Here is a 19,306-nt window from a genome sequence, read left to right as displayed (position 1 = left end):
AATTCCCGACACGTTAACTCCGAATGCAACTGAAATCCTGTCCTTGGCATGCTTGCTGCTGGTGCATGTCTCATCTTTAAACGCAAGCGTCCTGTTTGGCAGCAGCTTGAAGAACAGGGCCGACTCATCCACGTTGAAGATATTGTAGGGCAAGTAGTCTGTCAAGATGTGCCTCAGCTGACCATTTTGCTATTGTTCTGCACCATCCCCGTTGCCAGCGGCACCTTCTCCCGAAATGGTTCTTGTGTTTATGCCGTGCCTTGACTTAAACCTCTCCAGCCAGCCATTGCTGCATACTAAGTCGTCATGGTTCATCTGCGAAGCGAAAACCAGGCACTTCTCCACAAGTAGGAGTCCGCTAACAGCAAGTTTTTCGACCACGCTGCTTTTAACCACTTCACCAGCGCCTCCTCCACATCAGGAAAAAGTGACATTACTAGGCAACACATTTTCGCGGTTGCAGGAGCACTGCCAAGCAACCTTTCCTTAGCATTACAAATGCCACACGGCATAGATAAAGGTAGATCCCACTCGCGTGCCAGCGCTGACTTCTTTGTGTCACGTTCAATAGCACGAATGATGTCCAATTTTTCTCGTATGCTAAGCACATGGCCTTTTGTCCGAGCTTCAGCATGACACGACTCCTGGCTTGCACGACACCACAAAGCTTTCTCATAGAATAAAGAATGATCTCTTGCACGGCGCTGAAATCATGTTGATGTTGATGTGGTTTCACCCTTGTAAGCTCCCTCTGCATTTGTGCTTGGAGGCTGTTCTGATCTCTGAGGCTTGTTGTTCTGCCAGGCCACCGATGGGGATGACGTACTGCCGTGATTGCACGACAAACAGTGGAAACACAACTTGTTAACCGATACGTATGCAAGAAGCTGGCACGGTTTATGTACATACAAAACGCATTATGTTCAATGGCCACAGAGTCGGGGATATGACTTTACTACTTTTAAAATGAAGCTACTATTTAAGTGGGCATGGTTTAATGAGGTTTTACTGTAGTACGTTCATGAACGTATGAACAAAGTTCTATTGTATACTCAGACAATCGTCTGAATATACATATTCCGACACATGGCACGCGTGGACTTTTCTGCGCATCTAGAGGGATGCGCATGAGAGGAACCTAGCTGTATATATGACTCATAAGCCATGCATTTCAGCGGTGGCAACACGGTGTGTCACTATATTGCTTCAATGCTAATTGCATGAACTTAGACATTCATCGTGGAATACATTCTGCCGAAAAGTTTTGATGAAACTACAAGCTTGCACAAGTCGCTATGGTAATTGTGTGCACATTCCCTGTTTGTCTTTTTTTCCTCAGCCTTCAAACATTGCTATTGTTATGGTTAATAAAAATTTAGTTTCTGTCAATATCTCTTCCTTTCATTTTTTTTGTGCTTTTCAGCTTTCACTGTAAATGCTCGTCTCCACATACAAGGTCTTATTTTGGCTTTTTATTCTGGTTATGTGCCATCAGTGTAATTTCTCAACTATATGTGCAGCACATGTCAAATGCAGCAGTGCATGAAAGTGTCTTAATATTTTCACAAACAACAAGAAACAGCGTACAGTTGTATGTGATGCCAAAAAATATAAGTAACTCGGAAGTATTGTGTTGCGTATGTGACACACACCTGCACACATCCGTCCAGAAGGCGATGGAGAATGTGGACCCTTTTCTTCATCAGTTTTACGTCATGAACTGTCGAGTCTGCACACGCTCCATTGGCAATAGGGTTCACAAATCGGTTCCGGAACTCATTCTTGGTTCCTAGGAGACCTGGCTTAACAAAGCTCACCATACAGTGATCTGGAATAAAAAGAAATGTGAACATCAAGAGACCTAAATGTCAGGAGGCCTCGAGTTTTACAGCACTAATAAAAATACACTAGCAGAAGCACACAATGATGGCATTACAAGCTAACCAATGCTTGCTCGTACACCTATAATTTAAGAGTACTTAAGTTTAGCCCACATCACTTCAACGAAGCACTCTTCATTTTTACAGGAGTACAATGTGCTGCGCTGATGGACCAGATATGCATGCATCAAGGCATTTGCTGCTAACAGGCCTCGTTGACCAGTGTCATTGTAGTAGGTTTGGAACTTGGGCCTTAAGCCCCTAGATGAGCGTTACTAATTTTATGACAGCCCTTTGCGCCATTTACCCAACACCCTTTCATTGCTCGAGCTACGTTCTCTCAGTTCAGAGGCCCACACCTGCCCCTGATTGTCTTTCCCACACAGCTTAATGGCCTGACAGCTGAGCTTGCTGCATTTACAAGAGCAAAACTTGTGTTGTGTTTAAACCATAACGCAGATTGGTATAACTCAGGGAGTTTTATTAGGCTGGTAATTTTGGAAAAAGAACTTGGCGTTACAACCATGCAAATATGGTAGCTGTGAATTGTAGCATGTGGGGAATACAACTGTTACACTTAAACAAGGCTTTATTTCTTCAGCCACTTTATTATGAGAGCACTGACAAGTGGTAGCTACTGACTCTGGAGCTCCCACGTAATCATCATCATCATCATCATCATCATCATCATCATCATCATCATCATAAGTCTATCTTATGTCCACTGCAGGACGAAGGCCTCTCCCTGCGATCTCCAATTACCCCTGTTTTGCGCCAATCGATTTGAACTAGAGCCCAAGAATTTCCTAATTTCATTGCCCGTCTAGTATTCTGCTGTCCTGGACTGCGCTTTCCTTGGCACCCATTCTGCAACCCTAATGGTCCATCAGTTATTCAACCTGCACACTACCTGACCTGCACAGCTCCATTTCTTTCTTTCAATGTCAATTTGAATATGGTCTATCTCCATTTGCTCTCTGATCCACACCACTCTCTTCCTGTCTCTCAACGTTATGCCTAGCAATCTTCGTTCCATCGCTCTTTGTGCAGTCCTTAACTTGTTCTCGAGCTTCTTTGTCAGTCTCCAAGTCTCTGCCTCGTATGTCAGCACCGGTAGAATGCATTGATTGCACACTTTTCTTTTTAATGATAATGGTAAGCTTCCACTCAGGATCTGACAACGTCTGCCGAATGCACTCAAACACATGCTTACTTTTCTGTAAATTTCCTTCTCATGATCAGGGTCCCTTGCAAGTAATTGACCTAGGTAAACGTACTCGTTCACAGATTCTAGAGGCTGACTGGCGATCCTGAACTCTTGTTCCCTTGCCCGGCTATTGATCATTATCTTTGTCTTCTGCATATTAATCTTCAACCTCATTCTTCTACTCTCTGTTAAGGTACTCAATTATTTGTTGTAACTCGTCTCCTGTGTTACTGAACAGGAGAATATCATCTGCAAACCGATGGTTGCTGCGATATTCGCCGTTGATCCTTACTCCTAAGCCTTCCCAGTTTAATAGCTTGAATACTCAAGGTGTCTACCAAGTTGACATTCCCAAATTTCTTACGTTTTCCAGGTTTTCCCTGAGTGCATTTGCGAAATTCCCTGAGTGACACAGAACTTTGTTTTATGTCAAGACAGGCTGACACTACGTCACTCAATGGTGTCACTCTCTAGTAAGCATGCTAAAAAGCGACTTAATCCAGTTTGAATAGCAGGGAGTATCATTTATTTTATTTTAAGAAATCTGAAACGACGGGTTAGTAAAATGCACAGCGCAACAAAATATCTTTGGAAAATGTGGTAAAACTCATTGCAAATCGAGTGGAACATTCTCAAATACGAACAAAAACGAGATGCATACATAAACAAATGTTTTCGAATATCTACTTCAGTCACGAATTATGATCGACTGTTGATACATATGCGTGAAACACAGGTGGTGCTTGAGACTCCACTGAAAGCAAATCAAGGTGATAGAACGACTCTGAGCATTTTATGATGAGTCATTAAGATTACAGAGTAACTAAATATTTGAATATTATAAAGTAAGTCATGCTACGCTTCATCAAAAGTATTAAATCCCCCGCTTAAATTACATGCACAAGTCATTAACCTCAAGCATTTCAACAAAGAAAAAAATATATATATATTTCAAGGCTGGTACCAACATGCCCCACATCAAGCGTCACATAAAACATGGCAGTGTCTTCACCAAAGCGATATTCTGTAACAATACATATCATTCAGGAGCAAAATGGAAGTAATTTAGGTTACCAGAATCCTCAATTTACCGTAAGCTTAATGTTCATGCTCTATTCCTTGCTATCACTGTATAAAAATAGCAAAAACAGGTTGTGTCTACAAATGTGGATGCCGTGACTGAAGGTAATATAAGCTACTTTTATCGCTTTATAGCAAGCTCATTGGCGTGAGGCCCGAAATTTGTCACAAATGAGATGCTCAAGAGCTGTTGTATTGACCTCAACACTCCTGACATACTCTCAGACCGCGCACAATGCCTCAGTGTTGCGTTTCACTGCTTTAAAGAGTTTATTTCGGTTTGGATAAGGGACACCTGCATTCCTGCATCAGCCAACACTGTTTTTTGAGCTCAAGCTCCTTGAAAAAAGCGGCCGAAGGCTTCCATTCCCGTTCATTACTCAATGCATACGTCCTTTCTGTTTTCACCCTCCTTCCACCGCGCGTTCGCCCCACGGACCATTTGAAGCACTTTCTTCGCCAACTGTACAGTCAACGTACAATGTTTCGGACTCCCTAAGGGCCGCGAAAACGTTCATAAAGTCGGGCAGTCCGAAAAAATGAATGCATGTCTTTTACTGCCATTAAAGGCTGAAATCACCACAGGAACATTCGAAAATGCCTACCAGCACGCTTATTAGGCATATCAATGCCTGAACTGTGACAGGAAATGGCGAATGGACGCGTGTACAATTAAGGAATAGATACTGGGTCCCGTGACAATTGCCACTTCCCACGCTTGTTATGCTTCACCGCTTAACACTTCCGTATTGAGGCAAAGTTGAGTTTTGGGAACCGGCATTATGCAACGCGCCATACTTTCCGAGCTTCGAAGCCAATCGCAAGGACCACAAAGACGGAGTCAGTGCCATTGCTTACAGCGGCAAATTCTTCCAATGAAAAACATGGTGCTGAACAGCAAGAAGCTTAATAATGAACGTTGAAGCAGCTAGGCCTAGTGTTTATGACGGCGGCGAGGTAATCAAAAAAGACGGCAGAGGTGGCTTTGATTAATGCCATTCTGGACCTGCGGTCACAGCAAAAAGTCCGGAAAATCCGACGGCAAAGGGCTCTTGCGTCAGAAATTTCAGATGTTCTTAGATGTTGACTCTATGGGGTATGTGATGGTGCCGCGAAGCCGTTGGGCGTCCAGAAAGTCGGCCATTGACTGTAAACTGGCAACTCCTCCAGCAGATGACATGGCATCAAAAGACGATTCGTTATGATCCCTCTCTGTTACGTGAGCCAGCATTACAGCGACTTTCATTCCCTTTCAATAAAATTACAGCTAATTTTCCCTGATAGAAGCACAAATTCCCTGAGTTTTCCCTGAGTATTTCATTTCCAGACTATTCAAAATCCCTGAGAATTCCCACTTTTCCCGGTTGGTAGACACCCTGATACTTCTTCCAAACACACAGTGAACAGCATTAGAAAGATTGTGTCTCCTTGTCTGACCGCTTTCTTTATAGGTATCGTGTATTCATATAGGAGATTGTGGCCAAGTACTGCACCAGGGTGGCCAATCCTGCTCTGGTGAGGGAGTGCGTTACCGGTTCTAGTCACCGGGATCAGGCCGAACTCCAGGCCTGTTTATGCAATTTTACCAACACGGATTTATTTTTTTCTTTTTTTTAATCCGGTGGTAAATTGCACGGCACCGGGATTCGAACCACGGGTCTCTTGCACACGAGGCAGATGCTCTACCTCTACGCCACCGCTGCACCTCTTATAGGTACCTTTATAGGTATCTTCCTACTTTTCTTGTGGAGAATTAGGGTAGCTGTGGAACCTCTGTAGATATTTTGATAATAAATTAGCCTCTTAGATAATTAGCCTCTTCAGCATGTGCAACACTGCTTTTTGCACAAAATTTAGAAGCATAAAAGTTTGTGTCAAATTTTCTGATATTCAATTTGAAATCTACTATTTGGTATTTGCAAACCCCTAGTTTTAAGTGGAAAATAAGACATGGAATAAGAGTACAGTGTATACCGCTTATGATATGTTGCCAGAGTAGCACATTTCTGCACTATAAGCGGTACCACATTTTAACCAAAACCGCTTTTCAATGGCATGTTCATGCAACATATGTAGACCAAGCACCCACGTATGTCTGAGAATCAAAGCAAACGAGTGGAATGTGCCCTCACTTTTGTTAGCAAAGTGGTTCCTCCATTTTTCCAATTGCCATACAGCAACTACAAAACATTTCATTGGCTTTTCACCAAACTGCAACTTTGGCCATTGACTCTCGGCAAGACAGCGCTTAGGCCAAATCGGTGGGGGGGCATAGGGCAACATGCAGTCACGAGAAGCTCACCCTTGCTGTAGGTTTCCAGCCATAGCCAAATACACATTGATATGGCACAAGATCGTGTGCACAGGCTGCACTAATGGCAGCATGTGTAAAGCGGGACTCATGGGCGATTACTCGGAAAATACCGTGAACGTCTATAGCAAAAGTTATGTGCGCATACTGGTAGAACGATGAAAGCCCGCATGTGGACAACATTCCGAACAGATGAATTTGTGGAATACAGGTTAAACCTACAGCATTGAGAAGCCAAGGTCGTGCACATGATATCTGCACTTCGCACTGACTCGCATGGCAACGAGCAAATGCGAAATGCATTTGCGACTGCACTATAGGTGGTATATGCATATACATTGAAGTCTATGAGAAGATAAACGAGACTCGAACAAGACTGCATTACATCAGGTCCTGCACAATAAGTGGTTACACTGTAAGCAAGGATGTACGAATATCAAAAGTTTTGAACATGAATCAAATACAAATAGTACTTAGCTTCAAATATTGAATAGAATATGCATAATAATATGCACATGCATTTAATAGCAAGTTTGGTTATTTTAAACAGTTGGAACATTGCAATTACATTTTCAATGGAAGGAAATTAGACTACCACGCCATGATACTAAATGAATGGGTATCTGGCTGATGTTAGCTTAGGAAATTGAATAATTAACTTGGAAAATTAAATGATTGCCACTAGCTCTCTGTTCTCGCCAACTTGTGCCTTACTATAGATCAAGTTCCCATAAACTCAGAGGCATATAACACTGTGCAAGCTGTCACTCATTGCATCTGCTGTCAAGCCATATGCTCAGGATTGTAGGTGGTGCTGCAAAAGAGTGCACCCTTGCTGTCCGCAAACTTGTGCCCCTTGCTACTGAGAAGCTGGCTTTCCCACAATGTCAAGTGGTTGAGTGCACTTTATAGGCATAATTTCACCCAGCAGCATGAAATTATCGCAAAATTCAGCATAAAATCAGACACACATTCCCAGATTAGATAGAAGCAAATGCTAAGAACTGTGCTTGCGACAGCACAGCCACCAATATATTCGATTTGTTTTGAATATTCATATGCAATCGAATGATCAAAAATATTAGAATACACACAGATTTTGAATAGAATACAAATATTAATGTACTCCAACATGCTTATTGTTATTTATTTGCAGTGTCAGCTAAATAACAAACACAGAAGTGGTCCAGCCAGTTTAGGATTTGGAGCAATTGTTAGAGCAGGAAAAATGTCGTTCACGAGCAGTTTAGGAGCAGCCACACCAGTCTTATGGAGCAGTTTTGGAGCAGAAAAACTGATACTTTTGAAACACTTGGAAAAGCACAGCATTAATCTGTAGCCATTTGGCAAAACTTGTTATTACTGTGCAATCAGTAAGTGCTGCTGAACAGTGAAGCAGGGCACAAAGTCAACAACGACCAATTAAGCTTGCCTTCCCATGGACGGTATACCATGCATGGTGTGTTGCAACATTTTTATTTGGGTAGGCAAAGAAATTAATTTTGTAAACAATAAAATTTTGTAGGTTTTTGTAGACCGAACAGCAAGAAGCTTGGCAGCGAATGTTAAAGTAGCTAGGCCTCGCGTTGCCGCGGTGGTGGCTACGGCTACCAGTGGATCTGTGTGTGAGCGCCTGTTCGAGGTGGCGAGGCAATTAAATTGGCAGCAGTGGTGGCTTCGATCAATGCCGTTTCGGACCTGCGGGCGTGGCAAAAAGTATGAAAAATCCAACGGCTAAGGGGTCTTGCGTCCGAAATTTCAGACTTTCTTATACACTGACTCTATGGGGTACTGTGGCGGTGCCGCAAAGCGTCCGAGTTACAGGGCATGTCCAAAAATTCGGCCGTCCAGAAAATCGGTCGTTGACTGTAGTTGCATAACCCTACTGAAAACATTGCATTGCTGTTAAAATGTGAAGATACTGCACTTTCGTGCAGATGGTGCAAATGGCACTTGAGTGGGCACAGCCCGGAGCAGGCAAGTCTATTGTAGCAAAATGGCACAAATGGCACAGCTGGACCACCACTGCAAATACTAATTTCAAATGATCTAATATCTTGTGTATGCACTAACCACTACAGATTGAGCTTCACAATAAGAGTGACTGCAGCATCTGTTATTGTTTAAGTACACCAGGAATCCCTGCAAATAAACCCTGTACATGCTTGATTGAAATCCAACTTACATTCTTGCAGGTTGTTCTGCAAGGGGGTTCCAGTCAGCACAATCCTCCGGCCAGTCCTCAATTCACTCATTGCCTTAGACAAGCCAGTGGTGTCATTCTTCAACACATGTCCTTCATCACAAACCACCATGCTTGGTCCTGCCAACGTTTTTTGAGATGGGTGTGCGAAACATAAATGAGTAGATAGCACAGTAGACTTTTGTTAATTTGGCTATGATTAATTCAATTATTTAGTTAATTTTAGCCCAATTGAAGGTCCCAGTCAGCCTCCATACATTTCTATGGGCCTAAAATTTGGCTATTTCAATCCTAAAATTGGCCTTCACAGCATAATTCAAACGACTGGTCAGCGTACATGTGCCTGACACCAATGATGACCCCAATAGAGGCAGCATCTGTCTTGTTTCAACATATCTTCTTCTGCCTCTTAAATGTTTAATTTGACCTGCTGAATGATTCGGCCAATTTTGTCAGTCTCATCAGCGTCTAATTAATGAATATCGACAGTACTACAGAAGCTATTTCACTAAGCTGCTATACTGGCCTTTTCAATGGGCAATATAAGCCCAAAAATACTGTGAAGCAATCGAAGCATTGATTTCTCTATAAAGGATAGTCAGCACAGCAGAAATTGGGAGCAAATTCAGCAGTCAGCCCAATGCCAAGCATTATCAAGGACAACCTATGTAGTGAAACATGCTGAACGCTAAAATGTGAACTCCAAGACAGAATTCCACGACCACAACTTGAAGGGCGGCGTTTTGCATCAACTTAAAAAAAAAATGACGACAATGTGAAAAACTTGAAAAAAAAATGAAGCACAACTGCTCAACAGAGCAAATTGCAATGATGCATCTGCATTAATGTTACTGTACCCCACTGACTTCCCACCAACTGTACGCATTATAAGGTAAGCACACCGAGAGCATACTATGCGAGGCTAGTTGGTGCATGGCTATTAGAGGTACATGGCACAAGGTAAAAATGCAAAAGAAAGGGGGACAAAGCACTTACCTGGATCAAGCAGCACTTTCCTCAAGCGCTCCTGAAGTTTCCTGCCTTTTCCTCTTGCACTTACAAGCCGACGAAACATATCGTAACCAACAATAGCCACACCACCTTTCCTGTGCCATCTTTCCAGAACCTCCAGCCTCACGGTATTCACTTTAATGGCAGATGTCTCGTATATCTGAATATGCAAAAATGTTGACCCAGAAAACATTACATAACTTCAAGTAGATAAGTTGCAGGATTTCATTCCAGAATCTGTCAGTGTGTTAAAATACAGTGTGAAATATCTTCTTTTTCTCCCAGAATTACTGGGGTACCATGCAGCAGAAATATTTGCACAAAAAAAAAAAGAAAAGAAAAAAAAGATTTGTATAACAGCAAAGCAACCAAAGCACAGGGTGTATACCAAGTTGACATTTCCAAATTCCCTGAGCTTTCCAGGTTTTCCCTGAATGCCTTTGTAAAGTTCCCAGAGTGACCCAAAACTTTGTTTTATGTCCAGACAGGCAGACACCATGTCGTGAAATGCTGTCACTCTCTAGCAAGCAAGCTAAAAAAAAAAAAAAACGACTTAATTCAGTTTGAATAGTAAGGAGTACCATTTATTTTATTTCAAAAGAAAACAGAAGGCAGGGGGTTGTAAAATGCACAGCAAATAAAATAAAAAAAAATGGTTTGCAGATCGAGTCGACCATTGTCATATACGAATAAAAAATAGATGCACACAGAGGCAAACATTTTCAAATATTAGCTATTTCGGCATATATGAGCTTATTAGGAACTGATAGCAAGCTCACTGGTATGAGGTACAAACTTTCTCACAAGTGAGATTCTCTTGTAACAGCTGGTAAGTCAACCTCAACTGCCCTGACATACTCTCAGCCTGCGCGCAAATCCTCAGTGTTATGTTTCACAGCTTTAAAGAATTTGGTTTGGATGAGGGACACCTGCACCTTGGCATCAGCCAACACTTCGTTTTTTGAGCTCACACTGCTTTAAAGCGGCAGCATGCTTCCTTTCCCGTTCATTCCTCAATGCGTAGGTCCTTTGTGTTCTCGTCCCCCTTCCGCTGCACGTTCACCCCACAAACTACTTGAAGCATGCTCTTCACCAGTCGTTCAGTCAACGTCCAATTTTAGGTCTCCCTAGGGGCCGCGAAAACGTCTGAATAATCGGGCAGTTAATATGAATGCATGTCTTTTACTGCCCCTAAGGGCTCAAATCACTACAGGCCCATCTGAAAAGGCTCTGAAGGCCCGCCAGTACATTTATTAGCCAAATAAGTGCTCGTATTGTGACAGGAGATGGCAGGTACGTGCATGTATAATTAAGGAATACATACTGTGTACTGTGACGATTGACCCTTCCCACGCTTGTTATGCTTCACCGCAATACTTTTGTGTATGCTTCACAGCGTAACATTTCTGTATTGAGAATACGCTGACTTTCTGGACCTGGCATTATGCAACGCACCATGCTTTCCGAGCTTCGAAGCCAATCGCGAGGACCATGAAGTTGGTGCCACTAGTGGTAGCGGCGAATTCTTTCAATGAAAAACATGACACCCAACGGCAAGAATCTTAAGAGCGAATGTCTAAGCAGCAAGGCCTAGCGTTTATGCAGTGGTGGCTATGGCTGCCAGTGGATCTGCGTGCGAGAGCGCCGATTCGAGGAGGCGAGGTAATCAAAACGGCAGTGATGGTGGCTTTGATTAATGCAATTTCGGACCTGCGGTCACAGCAAAAAGTCCGGAAAATTGGACGGCCAAGGGTTCATGCATCCGAAATTTCAGATAAGTTTTCAGAGACATTCTAATATATTGACTCTGTGGGTTATGCCACGAAGCCATCCGAATTATCGGACATCCGGAAAGTCGGTTGTTGACTGTACACTGGCAACTCCTCCAGCCGACAACATGGCGTCAAAGACTATTCGTTGCGATTCCTCTCTGTTACTCAGGCCAGCATTACCACGACTTTCAGTCCCTTTCAATAAAATCACAGCTAGTTTTCCCTGATATAAGCACGAATTCCCCGTGCTTTCCCTGAGTATTTCCAGACTACACAATATCCCTGATAATTCCCAGTTTTCCCGGTTGGTAGACACCCTGAAAGCAGCAGATGACCACTTGAAGGACACAACATAACGGGAGTGCACAATGCTCTAGCAATGGCCGCCAGCATGATCTCTAGAATTGTGGGCTGAATGTGAAGTTTTCTGGCTTGCCCATAGTAAAATAATGTGACAAAAGAGGGTGGCAGCTCTACTCATCTTTCATACACCACACCAAATGTGACTTTTGTGCACAGTGGCCTAAAGTACACCTCGCCACATCTGCGACATGCAGCCTCCCAATCCCAACTTTTCAAATTTATACGCCAGGGTTTATATTGTCGACTGTTTAAATATTCTGAAGACAGCTACACAATGAGTGGATTGCTTTCAATTTCTGATCCTTTTCAAATCCAACATACTAGGAAATTCTGGCAGAACCCATCTCATGACGAATGTCGATGTTAACGCAGGGATGGAAACAGCTGACGTTTCGGAGCAGCTCTTGGAGCAGCAAATTTGTCACTCTGGAGCAGGTTTGGAGCAGGAATTGTAAGTTCTGGAGCAGTAAGTATTCATTTTGGAGCAGCTTGGTAAATGTCAATGTGAGAGAAATACAGACATATGGAAGAAAACATGTTCCTTATTTGATTTTGATTTTGCAGAACACTATTAGGTTACGGTAGATCAGTTCTGCAGAAGCCTGCAAGGCAAGCAAAATTTATGACGGGGAGAAATTGTCATCCGCCCGACTGTAGCATGAAGCTACAAAGGAAGCCCACACAGGTTTCTCAGAAACCAGCATTAAATTACATTCCAAATGTGCCAACTAAATGTGCCCAAGAAAAAATAACCTAGGGCTTTCTGTGAACAGCGCCCAAGCTATGCTGACAGGCTAGCTTTAATGCTAGACCGAGTTTTTTTTAATTGTGAACAAGCAACTAATATTTAATTTTAATGAACTAACATTTATTTATTACCTTACATATTCAATAAGGTGTCAATGCAAAAGTTGTGGAATTCGCTGAGAAATTACCGATAACAGCATATACAGCAGCCTAGGTCTTGTGTGATCCTTCTTTCCTTAAAAAAAGAAAGAAAATAAAGGACCAGCAAAATTTTTTATTATTACTATTTTGAACTGTAGGGTTTTACGTGCCAAAATCACAATCTGATTACGAAGCAAACTGTAGTGGGAAACTCTGGAAATTTGGACCACCTCGGGTTCTTTAATGTGCACATAAGTCTAGCACACGGGTGTTTTTGCATTTTGCTGCCATTGGAATGCGACCGCCATGGCTGGGATTCAATCCCGCGACCTCGTGCTTAGCAGCCCAACACCAAAGCCACTAAGCAACCATGGCAGTTTTTCTTTTTGTCAACGTGACAACGCATCCTCGCACCCAGTAACATATGTGGTCTCAGATGTAAACATCATCATCAGTGCATTGTGTATATAACGAATGTGCCAACCTGGGGCACAGTCTTGTAACGGTTCGATTATAGAACCGTTGTAAGATCTCACTGCTTCACATTCTATAAGGACTGACGATGCGTGCCAAGAACTGCTTACGTGGCGAGAAAAAAGCCCGGCTGCTCATTCCAAGTGCCCCTATTTGACGAGGTTTAAGTAAAGATTGATGCAATCTTTGATGTGCGGAAGCATTGTCACTGTCACTGCATATTTTTTTTTCACAGGCTATCTTTTTAGTCAGAAAAAGTCTTAATGAATCCTAGGCTGTTTTAAATGCTGTTATTGGTCATTTGTCAACGTCATTCACAATGTTTTAATTGACTTATGATCGATGAGGTAATTTTATAAATTTAGCTAATTAAACATATTCATACACAATGAATGAGAAATATTCACAGTGGCCACCATGGACGACACCCATCAAGGTAGAGTGAATGCTGTTCACGTAGTGCTCTCAAGTAATTCTTAACTCTTGGTGAACTTCAGTCAGGATAGCAGAATACGGCAGAATAAATACGAAGTGATGTACTGATCATTGCAAATTTGCCAATATATTTGACATAGCTTACCAAGAAAAAGCTCAAAGATATTTTTGAAAACAATAAAGGGATAAAAATGTTCACTGGCTTACTGGACTGCGTCGTCGACCAATACTTGGGATAAGCTCGATTATTCGGATTTATCTGCAGTTGTGCCACAGGTGCCATAAAGCCATTGTAAAACGGCAACCGATATTTTGTGCACTGAACAATGGTTGATTAAAAATTTTTGGACTCGATCTGTGCAAGTCGTGTCATCAAAATCACTGCTGCGAACACAATTTCGGAGGTTTGCGATTTTGACAAACATTTAATTACGATCACAACTTGGCCACTAAGGTTGGCTAAATACGAAACTTTACATTCTTGGTTTGCTTTCTGCAGCGGCAAGAGCGTGATTTTGTATGGTGTGACCTGGCAGAATATAGTGTAGCTTGTGTGCAAATTTGAGTGATGGTTGCAGTTACCATTGGATATTTGTGACCGAGGGGTTTCATGAAAGCAAGTTGGTCATTTGTTGGCGAGCAGCACTATCATCCCGGTAACCAGACGTGGTGTACATGCGAAACGGATTTAGAACGTCACATGCACGGCGTTTGCCGATTCATCGATGCAGATGTACCAATAGGGTGCAAAATCGAATACTGAAATATATAACAAAACTGATGAAAAACGCTGAGACGCTAACAAAACGCTCAGCAGACTGCATGACCTTATTCATTCTGTGAGGCTTTCCTTCCCGACTGCTCCATGAAATGAGCACCAGTTCGAATCATCTTTAGCTTGTCTGCATGTACGCAAACATGCAACACCTTTATAAAATATTCATAACACATTGTATAGCACAAACCGATTGTCATCTTCTTGTAGCCTAGTTACAATTATGCCACCAAACACACCCACACTCCAAAGACATCAACACTGAAGCGGATTGCTTAGCCTTAGATTGCAGGGATAAGAGCTAGTCAACGCATGTCTGTGGCTGTGTGGTTGCCACTGAACACGCACATCCTGCTAAATTTGGCCACTTCATTCGAAATTAGTGTTTTGGAGCAGGTTGGTGCAGCTCGATGATTTGGCGCAAGATGGCACAATTAGGGCAGCACTTCCATCCCTGTTGATGTGATTAGCATTACAGCAATGTAGCAACCCCTGTATTACCACTACAGACACACAATGTAGCAATCTCGCTTCCAACCACAATTCCAAATGACATCATGACACAGTAACGCTTGCAACCACTGCACCACAGTCGAAACCTTGTCATACATCTAGCATCCTGGCTGCAACTTTGTAGCAACTGCTTACCATCATGCGGCCATGGTCAACTCGGAGGTGTCTATTGTGAATGAGGTGCTATATCACTTTAATATATTTAAGGCTACATACTTATTGTGTCACCTTGGCACATTTATTCAACGCCGAAGTTGTCTCTTCAGTCACCTACACAGTGGCGCATATCCAGTGCCCAAGTTGTCTACTAGGCCAGAAGCAGCTAGCAGTAATTTGTCTATTCGGGCACATATCCAGTCGCCCACGTTGCCTGCTTAGCAAGACAGCAGCAAGCACATACCTAGGGGCCCAAGCGAGTAGACTACTTGGGTCACTGGGTGAAAGGGTTAAGATTAGGGGTGTGCAAATATCAAAATTTTCTAATATGAAAAGAATATGAATATTTAGCATTGAATATCGAATAATGATATGCACATGCATTTATTACCAAGTTGGCTTATTTTAACACGTTGGAACATTGCAATTACATTGTCACTGGTAAAAAAATGAAACTATTAAGCTGTTATACTAAAATATTGTGTATTTGACTCATGTTAGCTTTGGAAAATTGAACAATCTCTGCTAGTTGTCTGCTCTCGCCGACCTGTGCCTTATTATGCTGCATCAATTTCCCGTAAACTCAGAGGCAATTGAGCCTGTACCAGTCATCACTCATCGTACTTGCTGTAAAGTTCAGGAATGGGGGGTGGAACCTGCAACAAAGTGCACCCTCGCCATTTGCAAACCAGTGCCCCTTGCTATTGAGAACCTGGCTTTCCTGCACAGCTTAAACGTCCAGTGGCTAAGCGTGCTTTACAGGCGGAATTTCGCCAGCAGCATAAAATTATAGCAAAATTCAGTACAATATCAGACACAGTTTCTTGAAGGATAAGAACCATGTTTTCTCCTGCACAGCCAGCAATATATTCGATTTGTTTGGAATATTCATATCCAATCGAGTATTCGAATATCTAGTATTCGAATTGAATATGAATATTAAAATTACAATATTCGATAACAGTTGAAATTTCCGAACAGTCGCACACCCCTAGTTTAGATATATACCGCAAAGTGGGTAAAGTTCCCAAAGAATGCCAACTGCATTAAATGAATTGCATCTTTTGTAAATCCAAGTTGCCAAAGTGCAAAGGTGTCATATCAGATCGCAAGAGTCGGTGCAGTGGAACCTACTATAATTTTTTCAACTTCTGTCAAGGCTGAGCAAGTGGATAAAGACCCACACTGCCATGAATTAGGATGGCCTCCCAAGAAAATATCTACCATATAATGCATGACAAAGCTAGATACAACTAAACACAGACATAATAGTATGTAGTGAGCAGTGTGTGTGTGTGTGTATACAGTGGTGGTCCAGCCAGTTTAGGATTTGGAGCAATTTTTGGAGCAGGAAAATTGTCATTCTGGAGCAGTTATGGAGCAGAAAAATTTGTCTTTTTGGAGCATTTGGAGTAGTACGGCAGTAATCTGTAGCCATTTGGCAAAGCTTGTTATTACTGTGTAATCAGTAAGTGAAGAGTGACACAAGACACAAAGCCAACGGCAGCACAAAATTACGAATGCGCCAGAACGATTTGCGCCGTTATGCGTGCACAAGACAAAAAGTGATGGCCAATGTCCTATGTGCATTCCAAATGACCGATGTGCTTTGATTGACTTTACCGCACCGCACAAAATGTGTATTAGTATGCCTAAAACAATGCTAGAAGCTTTACAAGACTATGCGTATATGAACAGTGCCAAAATGAGTACCGTTGTGCACCATGTCGCAAAGATGGTACACTCGCTTTCGTTGCGAGGCAGATTGTCGCCTTCCCGTGTGTCGTGTGGCATCCGCAAATAAGTATCAGTCGATTCGGCGCAAAACCGTAATTTTTCTCACCTATACCCGACTGACCATTCGCAGCGCTACCGATTAGGCCCAACTAGGCCGAGGCAGTGTGCCAAGGCGAAAATTGGCTGTTAGCCAATTTGACCGGCAAGCTTTCCACTAGTCATCACGGAAAGCTTGCCGCTAATATATTCGTATGAGTGGCTAACCGGCGATCGGTTCCGAGATCATGTAGTACGTGTTTGTGACAACTGTCGAAGCCGGCAGCTACTGCAATCGCGCATAGAAGCTTGCAGATTGGCAGAAGGTTCCGAACTGCATGTGCAAACGCATGAATCCGCGTGCATGAACACGTATATGATACGATCTCCGTGCCTTCTAGTGGCTAATTGGCCCTATACCTTCGCACATGAGCGCTGCTTTCGTCGCCGTTCCCTTTGTCGGCGTCGGGTATAAGAATTGTTTCGATTAGAGTTGATGACCGGGACGACCCTTGTACCAATACAGGCGTGCCTCATAATCAGATTGTGGTTCAGCCACGTAACTGTTTCTGTCCCGGACTTTCCTGTCCTGAAACCATCCGAGTGCCCCGGTTAGGCTACGTGCAATGCATCGGCCTCAGCCGAATATTTCATTTAATATGCAAAAACAGAGAAGCAAATAATTGAGTCGCGAAATGAATTATTTGAATGTTAAATTTATTCGTATAGTTGATTCGTAACGTCCGATTTTCGCACTCCCTAGAGGCCGTGAAAACGTCCGAAAAACGAATCTGCCTTTTACTGCCCCCAAGGGCTCAAATCACCACATAAACGTTCGAAATAGCTCTGAAGGCCTGAAAGTACAGTTACTAGGCTTATCGGTGCTCGCACTGTGACAGAGAAGCGAGTGCACGGATGTGTAATTAAGGAATACAGTACATACTGCGTGCCGTGATAATTGCCCCTTCCACTTTTGCAATGCTTCACCGCAACAATATTTCGCGTACGCTTCACCGCATAACACTGCTGTATTAAGGAGAAGCTGACTTTCAGAAGCCGGCATTATTTAAACGCGTCGTGCTTTCCGAGCTTCGAAGCCATGGGGGAGGATTACAAAGACGGAGTAGGCGCGATTGCTAACATCGACGAATTGCTTTAATGAAAAACAAGGCACCGAACAGCAAGAAGCTTGGTTGCGGACGTCGAAGTAGCTGTAGGCCTAGCTGCGGTGGCCTAGCGCAGCGTTGCCGCGGCAGTGGGCGGCGGCCAGTGGATCTGCGTGCGCGAGCGCCTGTTCTGCCGTTTCGGATCTACGATCATGGAAAAAGTCCGGAAAATGGGACGGCGAAGAGTTCTTGCATCAGAAATTTGAGACATTCTTATACATTGATTGTGCGGTACCATGGCAGTGGCGCGAAGGCGTCCGATCATTGGGCATGTCCGAAAAGTCGGGCGTCCGGAAAATCGTTCGTTGACTGTAGTCGCAAACCCCACTGAAAACATTGCATTGCCGCAAAATACCGCGCTTTTGCGCAGTTGGCGCAAATGGCACTTGAGTGGGCGCAGCCAGGAGCAGGCAAGTCGAATTGTAGCAGAATGGCGCAAATGGCGCAGTTGGACCACCACTGTGTATATATATATATATATATATATATATGGCTTGACTCAGCCTCTGCACGTAACTGCAGTTATACACCCTATAGATGACAGCCACTAACAAGGATTATCCTAAATGCTTATCCTATTACAAAAAATTTAGTTCATGCTCGGATGGCTGTGACATTAATGCATGTTTCAGAATATGTATAATGAAGTCTGATGAATATCTACTGCTAGAATTTATTTTACAGACAATGTACGCAGTTGTTTTGTTTAGAGTACTTGATGACGTTGCCAGATGATACAAAATGAAAGTCAATAACTGCACAAAAGATGGTGCTGTAATGATCTGTATGGTCATCCAAGATAGACATGGCCCCACAACACTGACACTGATCACATGCCTTTGCATCAAAATGTTATGAGCTCCAAACTGGGAAAATGGACACACAAGAGAGACACACAGGGCAAGCTTTAAGCTGTCAAAATGAAAATAAAAACAGGACTGGATCCACAAAGGTTCTACCTAAAGGTTGCCTACGATTCACCTCGTTATCATGCTGATCACTATCATGAGTGGATGGTACTTAATTTCAGCCAATGGGCAAACATTTTTACACATTAGAATTATTTTTTATACAGTTGAGACCACTTATAACGTAAACACTTATACTGCAGGACAGGCTCTAATGCGGTTTTTACAGATTCTAAATTACTTTCCCATAGAGCTCCATGTAAACACATACCGCTTATAGTGCAGCCATGCGAGACACAATAAGTACAGGTTATAAGGCAACTTTCGGAAAATACCACAGGAAAGTGAGACAATGAGCACACTTCTTGACAAGTTGCGCTGGCTGAGGGAA

General features: G+C 42.9%; 1 protein-coding gene across 1 annotated transcript in view; it reads right to left on the bottom strand.

Annotated features, from left to right (window-relative positions):
• LOC142579407 (uncharacterized) overlaps positions 1-19,306 on the bottom strand; it is a 135,862-nt gene that overhangs the window by 60,517 nt on the left and 56,039 nt on the right. Inside the window, exons 14-16 of the mRNA XM_075689553.1 lie at positions 9,678-9,852; positions 8,664-8,801; positions 1,653-1,828 (exon numbers count right to left, since the gene is read on the bottom strand). Of these exons, the coding sequence (XP_075545668.1) occupies positions 1,653-1,828; positions 8,664-8,801; positions 9,678-9,852 (489 nt within the window). The remainder of the gene's footprint in view (positions 1-1,652; positions 1,829-8,663; positions 8,802-9,677; positions 9,853-19,306) is intronic.

Source organism: Dermacentor variabilis, chromosome 4 (assembly GCF_050947875.1).
Source record: "Dermacentor variabilis isolate Ectoservices chromosome 4, ASM5094787v1, whole genome shotgun sequence".
NCBI classification, from domain to species: domain Eukaryota; kingdom Metazoa; phylum Arthropoda; class Arachnida; order Ixodida; family Ixodidae; genus Dermacentor; species Dermacentor variabilis.
Note: the sequence above shows the minus strand (reverse complement) of the source record. Positions and strands in the feature narration are given on the sequence as shown.